Consider the following 23,641-nt stretch of genomic DNA (forward strand, 5'->3'; position numbering starts at 1 on the left):
GAACAAGGACATATTCAGGAAGCAATGGTTCCTTGAGTGCCCATGAGATTAAAATAAATGTCTACACCTGGTCCTAATACTCATATTAGCAAACACCAGTGCTAGCTTGCATCTGAATGAATGCTGTAATCTTGTTGCAGCATTCCAGATGTACCAAAGTACCTCTGGAACAAAGGCTTTTTGGGGGAGCAGTAACAGCTCAGAAACCAAAACTTTATGTTGGTTCCTGTGATTGAAGCACAGTTAAAGTTTCCGAATCCCTCAAAAAGTTTCTAGGTCCCTGGAAAATCTCTTACAGTTAAGCCTACATAAATATATACAATAAGGTCTAATGCAGGACCTTATGTATTAGGGGAGTACATGTTTAATTACAATTGTTGAAACTGTCAGTAAATCAGGTGTAAATGGTTACATACTGCAATGGGAATATTATATTTGGTTTATATCTACTTGTCTTCCACATCTACAGATTTACAGAATCTTTAGTGCCTTGAAAGGGAACCAAGGAACATTGAATGTTCACTTCCACGGCATGACATACATTACTTTAACTGTATATTGAAAGCTAGTGCTATTAAAAAGAACTGCAGTACAGATAATAAACTATGATTGAGGTTTGTCAAGCATCATAGCAAAAGACTAAGTCTTCCATCTCATGAAACACACCAAACATTACTAAAGCCTGCTGAGATTGACACCCCTGTTATTGCTACATTATTTCACCAGAAAAATTCACAGAGGCGTTAAGAGAGTGAAATGGAATCTTTTTGCCAGGTATCAGCATCTGTAATGTTATTCCTCACCACGGACCTGGTTTTGTTTCTTGCACCAGTGCTTGCATTTCAAAGGATGAATTCACAAATATGCATGATGAATACACACACAAATACTACACCACCAAGCCATTGAGGATTTTTATAACCTGTTTACCTCCGCACCTTTAGAAAACTTAAATACTTCTGCAAGTACATGTCAGTTTTAGTTTTATCGTTTACCAATCTGCTATGCGGAAACTGGGTCATGTTTATCAGACACGAAAGTTACCGAACCGTCCTTCCTCACTGTCCTTTTTCCCTCTGAGTGAATCCCTCTATTCTGTTTTACATCACAGCAGCCTCTCAACACATCCCTAAATATCTCTTCACTGACCCAGCTACTACCATCCCTGTCCCGTCTTCTCTTCTCCTTCACCATCTTTATTCTGCAGGGTAAGGAAAAGGAAATGAGTTTCAGTTGTGGACGATTGTTAGAATAGTGTATGTAGCTGTCATAAACATGTGTAATGCTTGGTTGAACTATGCAGTGGCTCAGAATCAGGTTCAGGTTCTCAACTTTTGCCTAATACTGGAGTGGCCATGATTATATCAAATATATTTGATTGTTGACACAAAGTTAGAGGTACAGTATTGTCTAAAATATCATTGTATGAGAATATAGATTTTGGTTAGTTGGAAATGAAGGTTCTGGCCAATGACATTGCTGTCTGAGACAAAATTGGCATGTTAAAACAGGAACAATGATTTATCAAAATGCTCTTGAAAGAACAGCACAACTCATTTAACACTAGAAAAGACGAGTAGATTTTGTTTAATTTTCTGTGTTGTTTAAAATGTGGAACAATAATAGGTCCATTAGGCACATTTGACTAATTTAATCACAGTATATGATGAAATGAGGAAACGTTTGGGACAGAAAAGGCAAAATTATGAGCATTTATATCGATTTCAGCTGGATAATGAATGGTACTGTTTCAGTGTATTTAAAAAAAAGAAATAAAGATCCCTCTGTGTAATCAAAAACTACTTGTGAGAAACTTTGTTTGTGTTCTCTAATCCTCGAGAGTAAGGTACACTGTGATCTCTACGCACTGAAATTTGCATATTCTCAGTAGCTCTCTTTGATAATCATTTATCAAACTGATGAATGGTTGTCATATTGTGCACAATTTGTATAGACGCTTCCACAAATGCCTGAGTGAAACAGATCCTTTAAAGTAGACACTGTTCACTGAAAAGTAGGGGGTAAAATCAAGCCTTATTGGTGACTGAAAGGTAATTAGTATCTTGGTGTTCTGTGTATTACAAGTGCAAAATATGCTTCAGCAGCTAATGATGAGCTGCTGAGTGAAAAAGACATGATTTCTTTGGTGAGCTGTTAATAAGCAGGAACAAAAAAGAGAATTAAACCAAAAAAATGTAAGAAATGAGGAGTTTACAGTTGGACCACCGGTGCCTCTGCCAGCATGCACACCCCAGAGAGCAATTCAAGAACTTAATACTAACAAGGTCAACACAGAGATACACAGCACCACTCCCCCTCACAGGTTTTATTACAGTAATGCATTTAGACAACTAGCCCCGTTTCTCCAATATGAGCTCATATATCCCTGTACTTGAAGCCCCGGGGAGCCATTGCAGTTTACCATGTAGGGTTCAATTCCTTCAAAGAACCAAACAGTGTCCTCTCTCATCAGCCTCCATGATTTTATAATACAGTATCACCCATTACTGATTCTTTTGTGCGCACACAAACGAACTGCCCTGTTTGTTATCGGGTCGCAGGTCTGCGGAGACGCTGCAATGTCTGTGCAGTGAAAACCACATAAACAGCAACTGGGATTTGGTCTGATTTCACGGTAGAGCAGAGGTGACTGACAACTTGTAAGATTCATCCCCGGCGCATGCTAATGGAGGCTCGGAATGTGGCAAAGAAATGAATTGGGTCTCATAGGGCTCATGTTTTTTGGTGAATTGCTTTGAACTGTTCTTAAAAGAAAATCCCTCAAGTCATGCTGTGAATATTTGCTGTGGCATCAATGGTCTCACTCAAGTGCACTATAAGTGTGATTCCATACGCCCGTTTTGATGTGTTGTTTTTTTTTTTTTTTTTGAATTTGCAAGGACAGAAGGAATGCCAGAAATGTAAAATATACAAATAAATAGAAATTAATTAGCTAAATATCGCGAACAGATTGCTTTTTGAGCTTGACAGTTCATTTTTTTTACTTTGAAAGTTGTTAGTGGACCTTGAGTTGTGATTATTTTATTTTAATTTCGCTTGGCTAAGGCACACAGAATTGATAGAGATGTAATAAAGGCTGATGGAAACAGATATTGGATGTGATGCAACAAGGACACAGATCTTATCACATTTTATTTGGCCAACTTTCGAAACTCATTCGAGAATTTCAACACTGGGTGGAAACATTACGACACCGTCCCAAGTCAGTTGTTTGCGGGGAAAACCATTTCAGATGCCTTAATGGATAAAAATCTACAGTTCACTCGCTGCCGCTGTCCTTCGCTCATAAATGGATGTCAAAACAAGCACTATGTCCATTAGTTCAGTAAGTGAAAAACAACAACTACTACTTCAGCTTCAAACTTTAGACAATTTCTGGACAGCTGGACTGTTTTCGCAACAACGGGTAGAAAATCCTTCAGGCGAATTCCTGATCCTCCTTATCTCTTTTCTTAGCCTCTCCAACCAGGTCTTATCACCTCCTGGACAGTAATTAACAGGAATTACACAGAGCTCCTATCTGCTGAGCCCACGTCGTTACCGCAAAGAGCCCTTTCCCGTTTAGAGCCTGTCTGCTGGGAGATTACCACTGGAGGCGGCACACAACTGTTGTGCTGTTTTGCCAAGCTCGATGCAACTTTGAGCATCGAGTACCACCACTCGACATGACCTTTATCTGCACGAGTGACCGCACACAAATATAAGATTGACAACTATTGCGTTTGCCAAAACTGGTAGAAAACATGACAAGAATGTGTGTAATTAAACTTTTCCTTAACTGAAAAATAATTTGTCTTACATAAGAGGTTATTAAGACTGAGAAATTGCACCATTACTATTCATATCAATTTAAAATGCACCTCACCTCTACTTAAGATATTAAGGAGATATTGGCAGAGTTAGTAAATTCAACTGCACCATAAAAACGATGCCTTTAGGTAAATTGGAGGTTTGTGAGCTGTATAATTTCATTCCTTCCAACTGTGTAGCTTGGTTAATAGAAACGGAACCTTTACGTTAAAACCAATCGCACAAATTCAACCATAATATAATCTACACTTATAATCAAAGGGAAAAAAATACAGATGAAAAGATGGACAATTTCCTGCCGTCCACAACACATCTCTTCCGCTCCCTTTCTTTTCTCTCTCACACTCACTCTCTCCCCGAGCCATGCACACTCTAAATGTTTAACAGGATCCTTGAGAAAAGCCTCTCTACTTCTGTTTCCGTGGCAACTGGCATGCATTGGAATTGATGACATCTCCTGATCGCCCACTTACTTTGCACTAAAAAAACGCTCTCCCATGAACTTCGCCAATGCCATTTCCCTCACAGAAGGATGACGCCACTTTTCACACAGTAGAGGGGAGACAGAGAAGAGAAAGAGGCTTTCCGTTTGACAAACATGGCAGACATTTTTATTCCGTCTATCCTCTCTCAACCTTGTTGGCGCAAGACATTATTCCAGAAGAGCACAATGACCAGTTCTTTCAATGATGTGGAAGGAAAATGGATTTAAGGAATGAGACAGGTCAATATTTCCAACTTTAAAGAATTAAACATGACAAGCCTAAAAGGGTTTCAATAATTCATGGTCTGCTGAGTGCCTGTGGTGTGATTTGTATACCTCGCTTACCTATGTGAATCAGGGTTTCAGCATGAATCGCTGTCTATTTAGCTCTACCTGCAACCTCGCTTGAGAGAAAGAGTGAAAGTCTGTCCTTATTCGTGCCATCCAGTTAAACGTTTTTGTCTAACAGTGTCCCCATATCTCACACTTTCATTCTCTCCCTTAATTAACATAGACGGGCAGCCAGACAGCTCCGGAGGCCAGAACCCGTAGCAAGACCGCTCGCTGTCACCTTGTTACTGTCGTAATGGGTTCAGACGAGGTCCCCCTGACACAGGAGAGAAGGGAAATGAATTCATGAAGCCCGGCCTCGCGTACTTTCCACTTTGCCTCTGCCTCCTTTTTGCCCTTCCTCCCTTTCCCACCATCCGTCCACCTACACAGCTTCGTTTAAACTGTTGGCACCGCACAACAGAGAGAACATATTCGACATAATCACGCTGCACGCACCAGCAACCCGATGCACAATTCATTCAGCTTCATTAAAACCACACGCGCACACACGCTGACAGAAAATTAACAAACACATTCCTAGAGTGTCCATTAAAATCTATTCATTAACTCTGAGCCACATTTCATCCGCTGTTGGTTTTGTTTGTAAGTGTTTACAACTCAACAATAAAAATGCACACACTCAAAAAGCTTTTGGTGAAGTCAACAGCATCGAGGCGTCTATGGTCGCTTGTTTAAACATTCGCTCAAGTGCCACTACCTTCGACAGCCAAAGGACTGCGGAGGCAGGCCACTCTGTCAAAGAGCTGGATGTCATGCATGTGAGCAAGAGGCAAGACACTCTTCTGTCAACCCGATTAGGCTGCTAAGGCACACACTGACTCCATTCTGTAGGCCTGAAAGAGGTCAAGGCACATATAAAACAGAGTAATTTCCCCCAGCTCGCCAAATGCACAGATGGGCAACGTTTGGATTCATTGACCGACTTGGAGAGAGACTGAAAGGCAAGAATGCCCATTATGTTAAAGTCATTAAGGGTGGATGTGCACACAAAACCTCTGTGGGAAAAATGTGCACACATTGACCAATTAGGAGAGGGAAAGACATGCGTGAAAAGCTACTGGAGATAATTGTCATGTCTCTCTTTAAGTTACCAGTGGAAAAAATCTTGACAGTCTCTCAAGGTCACTGCTGGAGGATTAGTCTTATCTAAATTAGACATAAAACCTGGTATCCAAACAGACTATTCTTCAGCGGCACAAACAGTCCACCAAGGAAGTGTTTCGGGTGCTTCATTGTTTTGATTATACATTCAGCACGCTAATTTGTTTGTTTAATCCAATTATTTGGTGACTCTATTCTGCAGATTTCTCTAGTTCCTTTATCCAACAGTCAATAATCCTTAACCCCCCTCTGAGCCAGTCGGAGAATCCATGAGTGCCCACTGGGTTGTCAGCCCCGAGCAAATGTACTCTGATCAATTGTACATGGTCAGCATGGACGTTTGATTGGATAATCTGTGCCTCACTGTCTTAACATGTATGTGTGTGTGCATGCAGTCAATATCCCAAACAACGGAGGTGTGTGTGGTTTGAATGCTGATTTAATGTGTGCTGAGCTTTCCAAATTCAATTTACTTGGTTGCAGAAAAAAACTGTTGTTGACTTGAAGGACTTTGTTTAGGAAAGTGATGAGCATGTACAGTATTAGCATACTATATGTCAGACAGTGTTGAGAGTGGTGGTCACTTGATATCCGGTTTACATGGGTGAACAGAGTTTTGGGTCACTTAACAAACATGCAGAGGAGCTTGAGAAGCATCAATTTATAGATGATGTTCTACTTGGTGCTTGTATCCATCATCAGCTAGCCTGAAGCAAGTTTTGAAAGGGTTAAACGTTCTGACGCAGCTACAACTGCAGAGGTAGCCCACACGCAGAAATTAGGTCATTTAAATCACTCAATTATAGATGTTGAGCATTGTATAGCTCTAATGCCGGGATCACAATTCCATGATATGAAATGTTTCCTAATCTTTCCTCCTCCCCTCTGCACTGGAGATCAAAAGAAATGCTGGAATTGCTTCCCATGGCACATTTGAAATGGTTTTCTGACAGTGTAATACCAAAGTCATTTACCCAGCTGCATTTGGCTTTTGCTATGAATTGCAGAGATGTAGTTTTCTTATTTTGTTTGATGTTCCTGAGCCATGCAGGGAGTCATCATTTTAATTTTCCCATGTAGCTCAAATCAAACACAGACACATGCCTTTGACTTAAATTAATAATACTGAGTCATTTTACTAGAACCTTGTATTCTGTCGACATGTCAGCAGCTGCAGTTTATGAACTCTATGTCATAGGCTTAATGACTATGCGCTTTTATGAGAATTGAGTGTTTCTTGATATGTATGTGTGCATGCCTTCTCCTGCTGAAATGGTTAAAGTCTGAGTCTGATTCTGAATAGGAGGAAAAAAGGTGTGAATGGTTAGCATCACCTCCTGGTAGAAATAACTCCCATACCAAACAGTTTCCTTCCAAAGCTAATCTTCCATTTGCATATTAAAGGCAATGAAAGACGCATACAGAACCATAATCCTGAGCTGTCCTTGTGTTTTTCAAGACCAGGCACTTGGTGCACAAAAAAGCGACAGAGAGCCTTAGAGAGCGTTGCGAACAGCAAAAGGAGGCCCTTTTCATGCCTATATCACACGCTTTTAAAATCGCTGAGGGTGGCATGCACATTAAACATTATAATCAGGCCATATTTGAATTTCAATGCCGAGCAAATGAAAGGTGTTGGAATGGGATTTGGATACTTTTTTTGGGGGGGGGGGGGTTGTTGAACTGGAGTGCACCAGGGCTGGAATTGGGACAGATGACTTGTCAAAAATCAAAACGTCATTAACAAAAAATGTTTTGCTTTGTTATGCTTTTTCCCAGCTGTTTTGCCAGATGTGTGTTCATTAAATGTGGACAGAGAAATCAGCCGTAGGTTGCAAGTAAATTCAACAGCTTAATGATCGCCTATAAATAATCACCATCGTCTCTTTTAATTAATTGTCTTGGCAGGTGCGGATAAAATTGTAAGGTCAGCACCCTTGTAAAGGGGGTGTTCATCATTCATCAAGCTATTTTTCTCTTCCATCATCTGATTTGTTGATGAGAAACGATACACCACTCATTAGGCTCTATGTAGATGAAAGAAAGAAAGAAAAAAAAATGTCTTTTGTCAAACAGCAGCTAGCAGACTTCACAGTTAAGCTATGGGCCTCATTACACACGCTCAGAGGCTAACACTTCAAGAATCAAACTTAATTGGCTGCCTGAACATTGCATTTTTATACAGCAATTTATTTAAAGTCTTTTTGATGTCAGATGATATACAGGGGGAACTTCCTTGAGAGGCTGAACGGAGCAGAAATAGTTTAATTACCCTCTGGCAAGATCACACGCACAACACAGGCAAAGGTTTCATGGAGAAGAGAATTTTTAATCCTGTTTCGGAGAGCGAGATTGTGTACGGGGATGTGCTGAGAGTGCGGAAACGCTCGGGATCGTGGGGTCGCAGCATGCCGTGTTGCTTGGCTACTGGCAGGATAAAGAGATGTAACGCCTACTAAGATCTGTAGTGCCTCTCAGTTAGCAGAAGATGCTAATAGAGACTTGAAGCTCTTTGGATGCTGCAGCCTCTGTGCTGTCACAATAAAAATCTACTGTATTTCAACCAGCCACCAACCAGAAGTCTTGTGTTGTTTCAACTACAGCGGCTCCTGCTGTCATGACAGTCACTCCCTACACATGTCTCTTCACTTTTTAACTCCTCTTCTCAGCTGTAAGAAAAAGAGGTTAGAAGCAAATTGTGTGCATCCCCAGGACTGAAATCTGCCATGTTCTCAATCTCCTTTATTTATGTTTCACACATTAATAGAGTCTAATCGTTTTAGAAGGCCATCGGGGCCATAAAAGCATTTCATGGCTGTTTGATCCACAGCTGAGAACTTTTCACATTTACAGAGCTGCCACTACATGTCATAAAAAGAAATAAATGAAAAACATTTCTTGTAAATTACAGATGATGATGCCCCCCCCCCCTCATGCCTTCATACTCACTGAGCAACACACACTTCTAATGCAGCACCTCTGTTCAAATGTTTGTTTCATGAACACAGAGGAACAGTGGGGGAGGGTGTGCAGCACCATGCCGTGCTGTGATTGGCCGATAAGAGACCAGAGAGAGGCTTATCCCTGGGAGAGGCCTTGGAGATGACAGTGGAACTTAATTAATATGTAGAATTTATTGATCATTGCACTGCAGGGAAATCAACTGCCATCTTCTACCATTTTTTGGGCCCTGGAGAATTGTAAATAAGAGGTCTTAAATATTTCAACCATGCGCCACATCAAACGCAAGCAATAAACATGACAGGGAAATATGTGAGGGAACTTCATTATAAATCGTGCCAAATGAAATTACGAGGCATGCTTACAGGGGATAGTTGAGCTGAATTTTGAACAGAGTGGATTTTTTAAAAGCAAATTTGGTGCATCTTAATTAAAGTAGCATTTCTCTTCCTAAACAATAGCTGATTTAGCAATGGATTAAATGACAAACTTTCCTATGGGGGGGATAACAGGTAATTCCCTGCTAATTAGAATAAAAATGCTAAGCAGGAGGATTTGAATAGGACCTGCTTGTATCTTCAGAGTAAAGAACAGTGGTGAGAAAACCAGCCAGGGCCTGGAGAATAGAGTCACCCTGGTTTGTTTCCAAAACTCCTGCAGTGCGTCAGTCTCCTGCACCCAACAAAGGCGCACTCCTCAGCGAGCGAGCTTACATCCTTTCTCCCTTGCAAGAAAAAAAAAAAAAAAAAAAAAAGGAAAACTGAAAAGCCCCAAACTTGGCAGGACTCCCTTGAGACCTGTAAGGATTCACTGTGCCTCTGCTTGTTGCAGAAATAGGTTGATTGTGCTTTGACCAATCCCAGTTTGACTAAAAAAAGAATGAAAAAAAGGGAAAGAAAATGTACAAAGAGAACAAGAGGGTAGTGTTTTTTGTTCTTAGCTGTCATTGAGCGACGAGGAGACTGTGAACAGGGAATGAACACAGTAACAGAGGATGTGTTCAAACTTTCCAATAAAGGAGCACTGAAAAAGGCCACACGCTGAGTGCCTGGCTGACGCGAGAGAGCTTGACAGCCTCATCAAATGCTACGTTGTTGGGAGACTTCCTGCATTCACAAAACTTCACCTCTCAAGTGACCACAGCCCTATTGTGCAGGGTAGGCTAATTAAAAATCGCAATTCATGCAGTTTCTTTCTTTCAACGGCAACACTGAAGGCAGGAAAAGGCCACAAACTTCCCATCGACAACATCATCAGTCATCTGAATTTTTTTAAGTCCGCTCTTATTAAGCAAATACTTGATTTACAAGGTCAAATAGGGGAATAGCGAGTTTTATTGCTGATCCTTATTTGATGGAAATAATCTCAGACAAAATATGTTCATGTTAGCATGATATAGGTGCCTCATTTACATCTTTGTCTGGATAGTTTATCTGGATAATGACATCTGATTATATGGCCTTACATCTAGTATTAAGCCCTCTCACTATCCACTTTTTTCCCTTAATTGTGATCACATCTCAATGTTCAAATTAGCGATTAGGCAATGTGACGGTCATGTGACAGGCAGATGGTCCGAGGGATCCGTAGGCTACTTTTCGGTAGCCTCGCTTACTAAGTTAACTTTTCTATACTGTAAGAAGGTAATCAGAGCCAAGTGAAGACGCTTGCTAGCACCAGTACTAGTTCAGCTTAGACCATCGGTCATGTTGCCCTCGTCATAACGGTTCCTCGAGAGTCAGCTGAAGCGATGCTGCTGCTTGGACTCTACATATTATATTCTTTTTTAGAGTGACTTTGTAACATCTGTCCAGGGAATACAGATGCAAAATAGCCTCTTGACTAACTCTGGTGATGTTTATTAATGTGCACTGTCCCTGTTATATAAACCAATAAACTTATTTTCCCTTTTATGAGGAGGAAATCCTGTGGCTTTTTGACGGGCAGCTTGAGATACCAGAAGTAAGGGGACATTTTAACATATTTTGCCACACTTTTTTCCTTATCTGGATAAGGAAAAATGTGCCAATGTTGCCTCAGACTAATTTCAGTCATTTTTTTCTAAAGATCACTTCTTCAGTTCTACAAGGAAAATGTTGCATCAGCCATTTTAATAGATTTCATAATAAAGTCATGCACTTTAAGGGTAATTCCATTGCCTAACTCTCAGTTTGTGGACAAAAATACACATTACTGTACTGAATAGCTGTCTATATTACGTATTCCTGCTCAGTGTACTATGAATATCTTACAATTGATTCACTTATCCTTCATGCCATTGCCTTAAATACAAACACACCTACACTGCCATTCCTGCAAATGGAGAGAAACCTCCCCAAACTGATATACATATTGTTATGGCAACAAAACTCTTAGGATTAACTATTATGAGTGAAGCAATGACAGGCGAGCGGGAAAAAAAAACAAGAAAATCTCATCCTTTGTCCCAAGCCATCAATCAAGAGAAATGATCCCAGAGTAAAGCTATAAGTCCTCGGTTATACAACACATTCTGTTGTACACAGATGGATAAGAGATGGAAGTACATTTTACTTTAAGTATGATATAATGGTAGATATCTCCTCTTTTCTTTCAAAAAAGCAGTAATGATTCAGAAACATTTGAGGCCTTAGGCTGGTTCTGATCTTATAACCAGCATGTGAAGTATGAGCCTTATTGTAGAGGCTGATAAAGTTGGAAAATGACAAGAGACAGTGTTGCCATGCAAATCAATGAACTCCCCTCAGAAATCAAACCTAACTGAGTTGCATCAGCCCTAAACAAAGCTAGCGCTACAATCAATAGAAAACCAATGTACTCCAAGAGTCACAACACTGGAATAAAAGAATCAAATGTCTGAGGGATTGCCAAGGCTGAGACAAGTGGAAATCAGATTACAAGTTTGTCTGATTTCCACAAATGACAGCAAAAAAACTCAATGCTGGTCTTTTTTTAACAGGAGGAGGGAGTGCTCTCGCTTCTCAAGATAGACCTTTTATCAAGGAGGACTGTGAGCTATCATTTAGCCCAATCTTACTCCACTCGAACAGATACGCAGGTGTGTAATTTAAAGGGAGGCATAGAATTAGGTCTCCATTCGGCATATTAGGTGGGGTACTATTTTCAAATTAGATCTACAAACAGAAATCACATATGTTAGTGCAGAAAGGTGTTCTTACAAGGATAAAACTGGTCTGATTTTTGGTGAAAACAGCCTTGCGGTTTCAACCAGTTAGAGTCTAATGATGATTATGGGATTAGGCATCAGTGTATTGCTTTAATTATTCTGTGAGATGTCTATCCAACTCCCCAATGAGCCTGCCTGGCCTCCAGGAGAAAGTAACCAATCAATGGCAGCAATAACCATCACTTCATATGCACAGGAGGTTGAAGAGAGATGTTAGGTGAAATGTCAAGAGAGACAGGGTGACAGAGGAAAAAAAAAATATGTGCAAAGATTGCTAAATAGACAGACAGATGATACATGCAGGGAAAGGGAGAGTACCCACATGGATTAATCATGCAGTGCAGCCCCAGGTTAAAATGTGTGATATTTTTGGGTACAGTCCCATCACTGCCTCCAGGCAATTTGCATAGTACTGAGAGACTACAGCTCCATTCACCCCTGTGTCTCATCTTCGTGAGAGCCAAGCAGTCAAGGGGAATTAAAATAATTTCTGGGACCATTGCTGTTTATGTCCGAATCACCCTATAACCTTATTACAAATGTTCCTTATTTATTTTTTTATTTTCGCCGCTCATTTTTTTTTTTTTTTTTTTTTTACCTCGGGGTAGCTTTATTTCCCCAAAAGTCTTCTTCCTTAAACCTGTGAGCCAGATTTTCTTAAATTAAGCACTGGCCAGCCTTCTCCATGTTTAAATCCTCTTTCGGACTAAAGCTCATTATCATCCACACATATAATCTCTCAAATTGGTACCAAACGCCCCAGCTGTTAAAGTGGGCTGCATAATTGCTAAGGGAGCTTGAAATGAACGTATTATTTTTCAGAGAGAAATATTAAAATGGAGATAATGCAATATATTGTATTTAATGTTGAATGCCTGCAGACAGCTGAGGTTCTGAGACAATGAACAGATAAGAGAAAAGCACAACACATAAAGGTGGGAAAGAAACTTAAGTATTTTACTCACAGTTTCAGTACATTCCATTTTGTTAAGCTTTAAAAACTAGAGTCAACTGTGAGACATTAACTATAGTATAGAATCACTTACTGAGAGTAACTTCAAGCCAGTACCCTGGTTTTCTCACTGTACTTACTACTCTACCACTACTAGTACTACTACAGGGGGTAATTAGGGGTAGATATAGGGCAAAAAAGTACCAATACCAAAGATTATGGACTCAAGTTTGGTCAGTGCCTTTCAAAACCTCATCAGATATCACAGTGAGAAATTACCAGTTAGCAATACTGTGTGTTTTGTTGCCTCCTTGTCTGAAGTCAAAGTTTGTTTTTTTTAATAGTGACTTCTCATATAGAGAGCATTTAAAACTAATTATGCAAGAGGAACAGGAATAATATACAGAACAAGTACAATTATGCAATCCCTATTTTTTGCATGGTATACAAAGTCACCAAAAACGCATCCAAAAATATGTTACCCTGCTCATAGAAGTGGACTAGATCCAGACATCAAATGAGTATGTATGTAAGCCTGTCATATTACATTAGCCACGTCAACACTTATACACTTGACTAGCTGTGAAGCAACGGAGGAGACTGCTACAAGTAAGCAGCAACCACTGAGGCTGTCACCAAAGCTTAAAAAAGTAATTTAACACTAAATATATATATTTTGAGGCAGTAAATCATGTGTACAAGCACTTCATTACACTATCAATTGATTGTGGTCCCAATCTATATTGTAGATCTTTATCTTTTGCCAGAAAAAGTCAAGCGATGCTCTCCTCTAGACTGAAAACAAATCTGTCAAAAATCTGTGACATTGCGGAGTGAAAATGACATGTTCAAGCTAAGAGGAGGTGTTAAGTTGTTCTTTAAGTGCCTCGAGTGCCCACTAGAGACAGGTTACAATTATTCATTTGACTTGATGTCTACTGTGATTTTTAAGATTATTGTTTTATTTTATTTAAAAAGCTAAAGGCTAAAAGGCTAAAAGAGAAGTGTGTTTGGGGTCATATCTGCTTGAGTGACAGCTGTCTCACCTAATTATATTCTTCCCATCTCAGCTCCACCCACACTTCCACCCCAGTTCCCAAATCTGGATTTCAGTAAACCCAAATCCAATCATCCCATAGGCTCCATACGCCTATGGGTGACATGTTTCTACAGCGCCTTATGCCTTAAACCCAAGCGCTTCAAATAAATAAAACTAGCTGTAATCGGATACATCTTTTGATCCACACGCAGAAGCAGTGACAGCAGAGTTGAGCTTCAAACACCTCAGCCTGGCTGCACACCGGCTCTTCGCCCAGTTGCAGCCCTCGACACCCTTTCCTGGCATTTATTCTCAATTGCTGTGGTGTTGTAACATTATTACAGGTCAGGTAACAGGCCACAGAGAGACTATTCCGCTCATAAATCAGGTGATTGATCGTCATCCACCTCACACGGAGGGCTTGGGCATGTGTCTCCAACCCGGAACACATATCCATAGTAACCCCGGTTGTCAAGAGGCCTATATCTGGCACACTTGTTGAGTTGCTTCTCTCTCTCTCTCTCTCCATCTCCGAGCGGCGGGAGGGAAAACAACTCCATGTGGCAAGCCATTTCATTTCTAATATCATGTGTGTGTGATCAATCTCCCCCGCTATGAACGGGCAGTGCAGTGGAGGCAATCATTCAACATTTGTGGCAGGTATGTGGTATTGACTGAGAGAAGATGAACCGTGGGGTATGCACAGATTTGTGTGCTTCTGTGGGTGTGTGCATGTTTGTGTGACGGAGAGAGAGGGAGGGTGAGAGAGCCTAAATTTCAGCTTTCAGTTTTTAAATTCAGCTGAAATTGTGTTCCCAAAGATTCCTGGATTTCGTTTTTTTTTAACTTAATTTTGAGTTTTAACATACTGTAAGCTGCTATCACTGACAAACTCAAGTGGTGTATGATCGATCTGATGGCATGTCTATATCAAAATTAATGCAATTTTTATTACTTTGCAAGAATGGTCTGACATTCAGTAGTTTTCATGTGTAAAAAAAAGTGACACAGTGGAAAAGGTCGCTGCCATTGTGCCCCTTCTTTCTCTCAAAGTTCTTGCTGACAGCCTCCTGTCATATTTAACGTCCTTTAATATCAATTACAAAGTCAAGTGGCTTGCCATAATTGAATTTGTGCTGTACGCTGACGTCCCCTGTTAGGAATCACTGTCTTATCCAATTAAGAAGGGCCTTATTATTGGCCAAATTGCGAATAGCCCCATTAATGTGGGGGGAAGATTCTATCCCTTAACTGACATATTAATGTTGACATCCTCCCAGAGTTGTGCGTTACGATGGGTGTGAAGACTGTAAATTTAATTGACTGTCAGAATGTCCTTGATTCTTCCTCCTGCAAGAGCGGAAAGAAAAAGTCTGCGAAGAGGGGAAAAAATATATTTTGTGGAACTACTGTAGCGGCAGTAGATAAATACACAGGGAGAGACGGATGATGAGCGGCTGCTCTCTAATGGGAACCAAGGTCTTGTTGCAGTGGCGTGTTTTATTTACAGCTACTCTTCATCAGAGTGACACACCAGGCCCTCGGACCATCCTTAATAGAAACTAGAAGCAGAGAGGGGATTCTGTATTCCATTTCCAAATGGGAATGCATGTCGGAGACCGTCTTTTTACATATGCATGAGTAACAGAATGATGCATGCACACTGAGTGAGTGTTATGGGTAATGTATTGCTGGAATTACTGGGGGACTGTGGAAAGGTAAGCATCATTTGTCTGGGGACTCATCAACGTCTGGCGAAAAAATGGGGACTAATGACTATACAGCAGCGAGGAGTAGAGAGGCTAAATTTGTCTCAATCAATGTCTAGGAATATGATCATGAATCTACAACTGTCATCACTGTTCACCGTGGAGACATGTGTTAACAGTTTTGTTAAGGGGTGACTTTTAGTGAATATTAAATAGTAATGTTTCCTGGACTGGACAACTTAACGTTAAATGTAGAGGCAACCAACTGGTGGGCCGAAAAGCATGTTTATGAAAATGATATGCTTATGAATAGGTGGAGTCCCTCCAATGAGCACAGGAGTAAATGGTCAGTGATGCTGTCCCTGGTTTAACTCATTATAAATCAACTGTGACCAATAACTCTAGACAGCAGCTTTTCAGAATGGCTTCCAAACTAGAGTATTGAGTTGATTTGGGACATAAAGCATATTTTTTTTCCAGTTTTCCCACAAATCAGCTAAGTGGTAAAATAAATCAAGTATAGACTCAGAGATAATTCACTACATATTATTCAAGTTTTGCCCAGGAAAGAAAGCCAGTTCATTCAAGATCCCACATTTTAGCCATGTGGGCCTTATGACAAAGGGACAACGGGTCCACTTCTCAAAACAGCAAGTGTGCCATCAATAGACATGCTGTAGAACTGCTCCTAAGCAGGACGTATCACAGTATATCCTACTGGATAACAGGAAGACCCGATGTCTGGGAAGTACAGGTGGCCACATGGAGTAAACTGAACACCGAAGATAAGAAGACGGAGCAGAGTTCACAGCGTTATTCAGATGGAAAGTGATGACCATGAAATATTTTAGAACTAGTGGAGTATGTAGGAAATGCTCAACCTGTCATTTTTGAAATGTGTGTGCATGGCCTTTTTATTCTATTCTTTGGTCTGCTACAAGTCATTCTCAGTAACCTCTCTCACTCTGATTGTAATCCATGTTCAGAGGTTAGAAAAAGAATAAATGCATAGTTATTACTTCACAGAGTCTAAAGTCAGACCTTACACGAACTCTTGACTTTCTATTTCATATCAAATAAAGTGCAGCTGTATGGTGCACAGAAAGAGGATTCTGCTCCATTCAGCTCACTGCCAAGTAACCAAACGGGCACTTTTTGGGATTTCTCACACGCCTCTTCCAAGCATCTATTGTATCATATGGCACAAGTGGCCAACAAGGGAGCCGATTGTGTGTTTAAGACACTAACGGCACCACAAGTCATTTTCAGTGTGCGGGATCTTTTTTTCAATGACCAATAATAGCAAGTGTTTTAGAAATACACCAACAAAGCTACACTTTGTCCATGGATCACTCATATCCAGTTAGGGATAATTTATTTTTGATTATCCAGAATTGACCAGGCAGATTTTCTAATCAGGTTCTAGACAGACATACTCAATTTTTGTCAAAAGGTTGGACATACTAACCGGCTTATATAATTTTTCTTGCTTAGCTCAGCTTTAAATGTCAGCAATTTGGCACTAAAGAGATGATTGATGTGGTATGGGTAAACAAAGGCTTGTAAATCTACTATATAATCAGCCAATAATACTGGAACAGTAATACCTATCAAAATAATCACATTAATATGCTTTCTAAATTACTTTTAAAGGTTTTAACGACCACTTTGTTCTTTCCCAGGAATGCTGCAAGCCTTACAGTATGTTCATGTGTGAGACCTGCCACGTACAACCACAGTTTTCTATCGTTGCCCTACAGGGAGAAGCAAATCATTGTTAAGTGTCTTGCTGAAGGCCAGTTTAACAGGAGATGTGTCACTTGTTCACTTTTCCCACGTAGATTTTCCCACTGGGGAAGTGACAAGCCTACTCCTCTAATCTTTAGACCTCTGCCGTCACACAGACGTGTTAAACTGTGATCTGCATTCTGACCATGAAAAAGCAACTGGGATTCCAAATCCCTGCTGTAAGCCAAGACTGAAATGATATACTGGTGATCTACTTTGCTATTTGGGTACATTTTGTGATGCATTTTGCTTATTACACAGATAACTAGTCATGCTTAACAAAGGCATCACACATATTGATACAGTGCCACTATATAATACTACACAACAGAAGACAATCTTTCAGAGCTACATCAAATCAGATCCACTTTGTCAGTTTAATCGTAATCAAAGAAAAAGTAGGTTATTTCTACACTCGTCGTTTTATGCTGAAAGGTCAAAAACTAACATAAAACACCAATTTCTACAAAATTTGTTCAATGGCACAGAGTTCAATCGCAAAATAACTGCTGGAGTGAATTGTACGTCATGGATTGAAAATCACAGACCTGATAATATACTGCCGTGTAAGGGTGGGGTTTTACTTCAACATCTAACTTGATGTGCTGTATTAAGCAAAAATATACATAATTATTCTGTTCGCTCAACCATTCAGGCCATATCAGCATTCTAACAAAGAGGAACCACAGCAGAGGACAAATGGATATGTTCTCCTACATATGCATGCTGAGGATTAGTATGGCAGATATGCATTGTATGTTTTTGCACCGTTCCACCCCAAGTACAAATGCAGACAAAGCATTACTCAAAGACGGGTGTTTTGAATTTAATCATCTACAGATAATAGTGGTGCACATGCAGCGCAGTGCAGGGGTTTCCAAAATGCGTATGTGTGATTTTGTGTGTGTGAGTGTATGTGCTTTAAGTGTGAGCCTAGCGGAAGGGAAAGCAAGTGGGATAGTGGATTATTGTCCCTGAAGGAGTCAATCAAGTCATTTAATTTCCTTTAATGGGCTGACACTTGCAGGGTTCATTGTCTACAGTGAATTTCTTGAACAAAAGGTAGAAACGAAAAACAGCCCCGTTTGCTACATCTTATCAGAGATTCAGTCAGTCAATTGTTTGATCCATTTCAACTGGATACCCATATTTTCCTGAATATTCTGAACTGTGGATGAAAAGCAAGGCTTCATAATTCAGACTGATGTGGAATTAAATTCAGGTGACAGTTTTTCATTACAGAAACATACTACAATCAAAATTTAGGGTTTTACATAAGACAACAAGTCAAAAATATGACCAAACCAACCGCATAAACAAAGAAACCCTAAACCCTGAAAAGTGTTCCTTTGAAAATATAAATGCTATCTTACCGGGATATTCACCTTCCTGCCCCCGCTGCTACTTTCTATTCCATAAAAATGAAAGCAATGCAGTTTCAGACTGGCTTTTATTGCCCAGAATCCATTTTTACAATAGTGCTCTAACTTGCAACAAGCATGGCTTCTAATAAAGCCGTACCATCTAAAAGCAAAGGAACAAAGGACGGCGGTCTGGCTCAGATGGGGTGTTCATTTATCAGTGGACACGTTTCAAATCCTTGCCCTGGGCTATAGCTCGTGAAGCATCCTAGGAGATAGCCCGTAGGGACTTCTGCTGGAAAAGCAGAAAACCCTTTGATGAGCCTTGGGCCATTCCTGCACCTGTGTCTAATATGCATGGGTAAAAACCCAGACACAAGCAGCCTCTGGATAGTAAAAAAAAAACAAAAAACAGACTGACAAAAGACTTCCTTTATGTTTCATGTTCGCCATTGTAGATGCTCCTCTGGCTTATTTCTGTCCTCTTTCAGAAAGTAATTATTCTCAATATCTGAAAAGGCAACAACCATAATAATGATTGGATATTCTTGGTTACTCTCTTAGATACAAAGTGCTTCATGCATGCAGAAAGTAACTTACTCACACACATTCACTCACTGTTAGCCTTTGCACCATGAAGACCAATTTGAGGCTTGGTTTGGTAATACGGTGCTTTTAAGAGAACACTCAGTTGCATCAAACAGCATAGAAAAAACACAGCTAAAAACAATTAAAATAACTTTTTACCTATAGAAGGGAGATACATGCTAAAAATGAAGTCAAAACAGATGAATCATAAGACCAACTTATATTCAAAGAGTTCTTGGTTAATCATGCATCCTCTCCATACTGGCTGTGAGAGATCCCTTCCCAATATACGTAAGTAATGAGGGACAAATACACAGTCCTGGTTCTGTGCAAGAATGTATTCTAAAGCTTAGATGAAGTGAATATGATGCTTCAGCAGTTTAAATTAGTTAAACCAAATGGGTATTTTCCAAGGTTACAGTCTTTTTACTGAAAAATTCCCTCGCTGTGTACCATCCTCCGAGGAAACACTGTCCGAGGAAATTTTGCACTAAAAAGACTGTAAAATTGGAAAATACCCACTTGAATTGACTAACTGTGATCACTGAAGCCTCATTAGCTTCAGCTAAACTCACTTACATCAAATTTGCTTTAGGGAGGGATATTTTCACAGCCAGTATGGAATGGAGGAACAATTACAATGACCAAGAACACTCAATATTTGGATATGTCAGTATTGTCTTAAGACAGACTACAAAAATGTGAACCTATGCATTATAACTGAAATGCACATGGTTTATGTTATCTCTCATTATGTAATCATGAGGTATGTTGCAAATGCCTCAAGAATAAACACAGAAGATTATAAAACAGATTATACCACTCAAATGACCTGCAAAGTTCAACAGCAGCATATTGCATCATTCACTGCACCTCAAATTGGTTGTTTGTAGACTTAAAAATCAAGATGTTGAAAGACAGGACAGCTCAGTATTTCATCATGACCCATCCCTCTGCTGTTGACTGAAACACTTATTTGTGCTTTCAGGCAAAAAAAGAGCCTTGAAATCTCAGTAGGTTCCAGGGAATCAAATGTCTGTATCAATTAATGTAGCTGTAGCATTAAATAAATGTGAGTGTCTTAATAGTTTTTTAGAACTGTCCTCTATTAGAAGAGAAGGGAGACACAGTAGTTGTTGTAGAAAAGACTTACCTGAGCCTCTCTTCGACACCACTTTCAGGCAATAGACCACAACGGCATGAAGCAGGATCAGAAAAGGAATGGGAGCTTTCATTTTTACCAGTCCTACAAGGAAACAAAGGCTTGAGTTATTATTTTGTACTGAGGCATGCTGTGAATACACTGAATGCATCCAAAACATCAAATGAAGAAGAGATAACGATTTTGGCAGGAGATGCTCGATCAAAGCTCAAATATAAAAAACAGCAGGTTCTGCCAATAATTATGGAACTTTTACAAGACCTAAGGTCAGCTGGAAAAATTTCAACTATCCTAAGTTCATCTGCCTCTGCTTTATTTATACCGGTGTCTCTTCAGGGACTTACTGTATAATCAGGGCGAAGTTGTTGATGATACAAATGTCAAGACACATCTCTATCAAGGCATACCTGGCTTTGCTGCTTTGTCAACTACCCACAGCACTAATCCAACTTCTCCCCCACCAACATGACATAATCAGGTGCCCACATAAATCAGGTTCTCTCTGTGTAATTGTTTAGAAAAGCTTCACCAGATAATATACTGGAGAACTACCATAAATGTAGATGTAATGACAATAATAGTGTTATTAATAATGGGAATGATATAGCATGTCAGTGGATGTCAGTGAAATACAGTAAGTTTAAAGCCATCTCGCTCTGAGTACATGTTCCAGCCCCACACTGGATCCATGTGCACACCAGAATGATGGACACACCAAATATCAAATCAAGTCAAATCACTGTAACACATATGTTTAGGATATTGTATGCAATATAAATGAGTAATCTGTGACCAAATAATGGAAAAAACTGTGCCCAAAAGACAAATTGGCCTGGCAGCTACATTGGCCTGTCACACATATCAGTGTTGGCGTTAATGTCGGTCGATAAGTGACAATAAATTGCAGTAGGGCTGTAATTTACAAACTCCTAGATTATTTCTAATTGGAAAATATCCCAGTGCATATCTTGGTCACAAGGCTTTGCAAACACCTTTGTTAGGTGTACTCATGATTCATTTTGGAATAAGACTGAAAGTAAAAATAACTTTCATTGGTTTATAAGAAAACTCCACAGGGCATCTTTAAGTAAATGAAAACAATCCATTGTAATGTGCTATATTTCATAACAGCACTGATTGGAGTGTTTAATCCAGTTTACACTGTAATCACATGCCAATGATTGAGATACTGTATTGTTTATTCGATTTTTACAGCAATGCAAGCATTAAATTATAATTCTGTGCTGACACCATCTCTGTCAACCATGGAATAAATGTTTAACTAGGTGAAGCTGAAATTAATTCTAGCTGTGAATAATACTGTAATATGAAAATCTGGTGCTTTATCTCATAATAATGCACACTCTCTAGCCAATGAGAATTGGGAATTCCTTGTGGTGAGAAAAACCTTATTGCAGTCAAACTTTATTGAAAATAAAACAGGACTGGTCTAAAGTTTAATTAAAGTGAACAGTGTTTATTCAAATTTTGTCAGCAGCAGACAGTATTCTTCAGTGATACACTTGCTCATTGAACCCCTTCATGTGACTGTATAATCACTCTTTTTATTGGGCATCTAATTCCTCTCTTTGCTACAGGCAAAAGTGCCATCTCTGCTATAGCTCAACAAGATACCCATGTAGGCTACAAGGGCGCTTCCATTGGCATTTCAGTCACGACAAAGATGCTTCACATAGATTCCACAAAGCAGCATCAGAAAGCCTTTGAGGGGAAACCCTGAAAAGCCACAATAACCCTTGAGACACTCATAGAGGCATGCGAAACTGGCCATCAGCCAAAGACGGCAACATTGCCGTGTTCTCCTCGTCAAAGGCCTATTGTCGTCAGCCCTTGCTTCCTGCAACCAATGCCACCTCAGAAAAGCAACACGCTACCACACAAAAATCTTATCTTTTTAATTAGTTTTCCATGTTGGGTGCAAGTCTGCAACATTAGCACAAAAGCTGTGGTCTCTTTCTTTGGTTTGAACACAGAGGAAACGACTGAATCACCAGTTCTGCTCAGTATCCCTTCAGCTCAAAGTGATATCCTGGACTACAAGACATCAAAGCCAGCCATTATTATCAGTGAAAAGGTTAAAAACATGTTCTTGCGATGCATGGTAATTTTTTTTTTGTTGATACCAACTACACTGATGAGCAAATACAGTAAATCATCTTCTGTTGGGTACACTGATCACAAACCATGCCTGCATATGTGCAGTGAGCAAAAATTGTGGATTATGGGATTAAATATATTAAAGAATCACACATGAAAACATGACATAGTGCTTTGCCATAAGCTTCTGTGCAGCCGTTGAGAGGAAAATGGCTCCAGAAGTCAGGTTTCACAAAGCCGTTTCCAAGGACACTGATCTCACTGTGTTTTTTTTTTCTCCCACCAAGGTTAGTTAGAAATGTTATTTGTGTCTTTTTCATGGGCAGTGGAGAAATATAGGGTGTTACAGACTGTATAGATTTGAATTGTAGCAATACAACTGAAATACCAGTGCAGAAAATCATAAACAAAAACAAAAAAAAGTGCAATGGCATTTTAACATTCATTACAAACAGTCATATCGCTGTATACTGTTCATTGTGGGATAATGATAACAAAAGAGCAAAATAATATCGAGGTTATGCAGGAGAAAAAAGTTATGCAACATCAGCTATATGCTATAGTAAATAGTAAAAAAGAAACTGTAATGAAGCTCACGTGTTTAATCATGATTTAAAAAGGAATCAAATATTCTAAAGTTTAGCTTATTAATATTGAACATAGCTCAATATAAGATGTGGGGCATGTACAGCAGAGGTGATGAGTGACATTTCATTGGTGGTGGTGTGGGGAAGTTAAAAGTGGTGCTGAGGAGTCTTACAGCCTGAGGGAAGAAGATGCCCAACCTCCTCCAAGACAGCAGCAGGGTGAACACACTGAAGCTGGACTGGATGATGTCCTTAAATGCTCTGTGGGCTATGCTTAGGCAACTCGTCTCACTAATGTTGCATCGAGTTAATGATGTTCTGGGTGAATTTCATTACCAGCTGCAGATGCTGGGCCTTAAATGTGCCGTGCCTGGGTGCAACAGGACTGGTTAGGATACTTCTGCACACAGCACTTGTGT

At 39.8% G+C, this 23,641-nt stretch overlaps 1 protein-coding gene across 6 annotated transcripts in view; it reads right to left on the reverse strand.

The window, feature by feature from the left end:
* Nucleotides 1-23,641, reverse strand: part of LOC121891789 (interleukin-1 receptor accessory protein-like 1) — a 301,317-nt gene that overhangs the window by 212,917 nt on the left and 64,759 nt on the right. For all 6 annotated transcript variants that reach the window (XM_042404354.1, XM_042404349.1, XM_042404351.1 and 3 more), the window contains one exon: nt 20,509-20,601. In XM_042404354.1, coding sequence (XP_042260288.1) covers nt 20,509-20,590 — 82 coding nt within the window. In that variant the 5' untranslated portion in view covers nt 20,591-20,601. The remainder of the gene's footprint in view (nt 1-20,508; nt 20,602-23,641) is intronic.

Source organism: Thunnus maccoyii, chromosome 24, assembly GCF_910596095.1.
Source record: "Thunnus maccoyii chromosome 24, fThuMac1.1, whole genome shotgun sequence".
NCBI classification, from domain to species: domain Eukaryota; kingdom Metazoa; phylum Chordata; class Actinopteri; order Scombriformes; family Scombridae; genus Thunnus; species Thunnus maccoyii.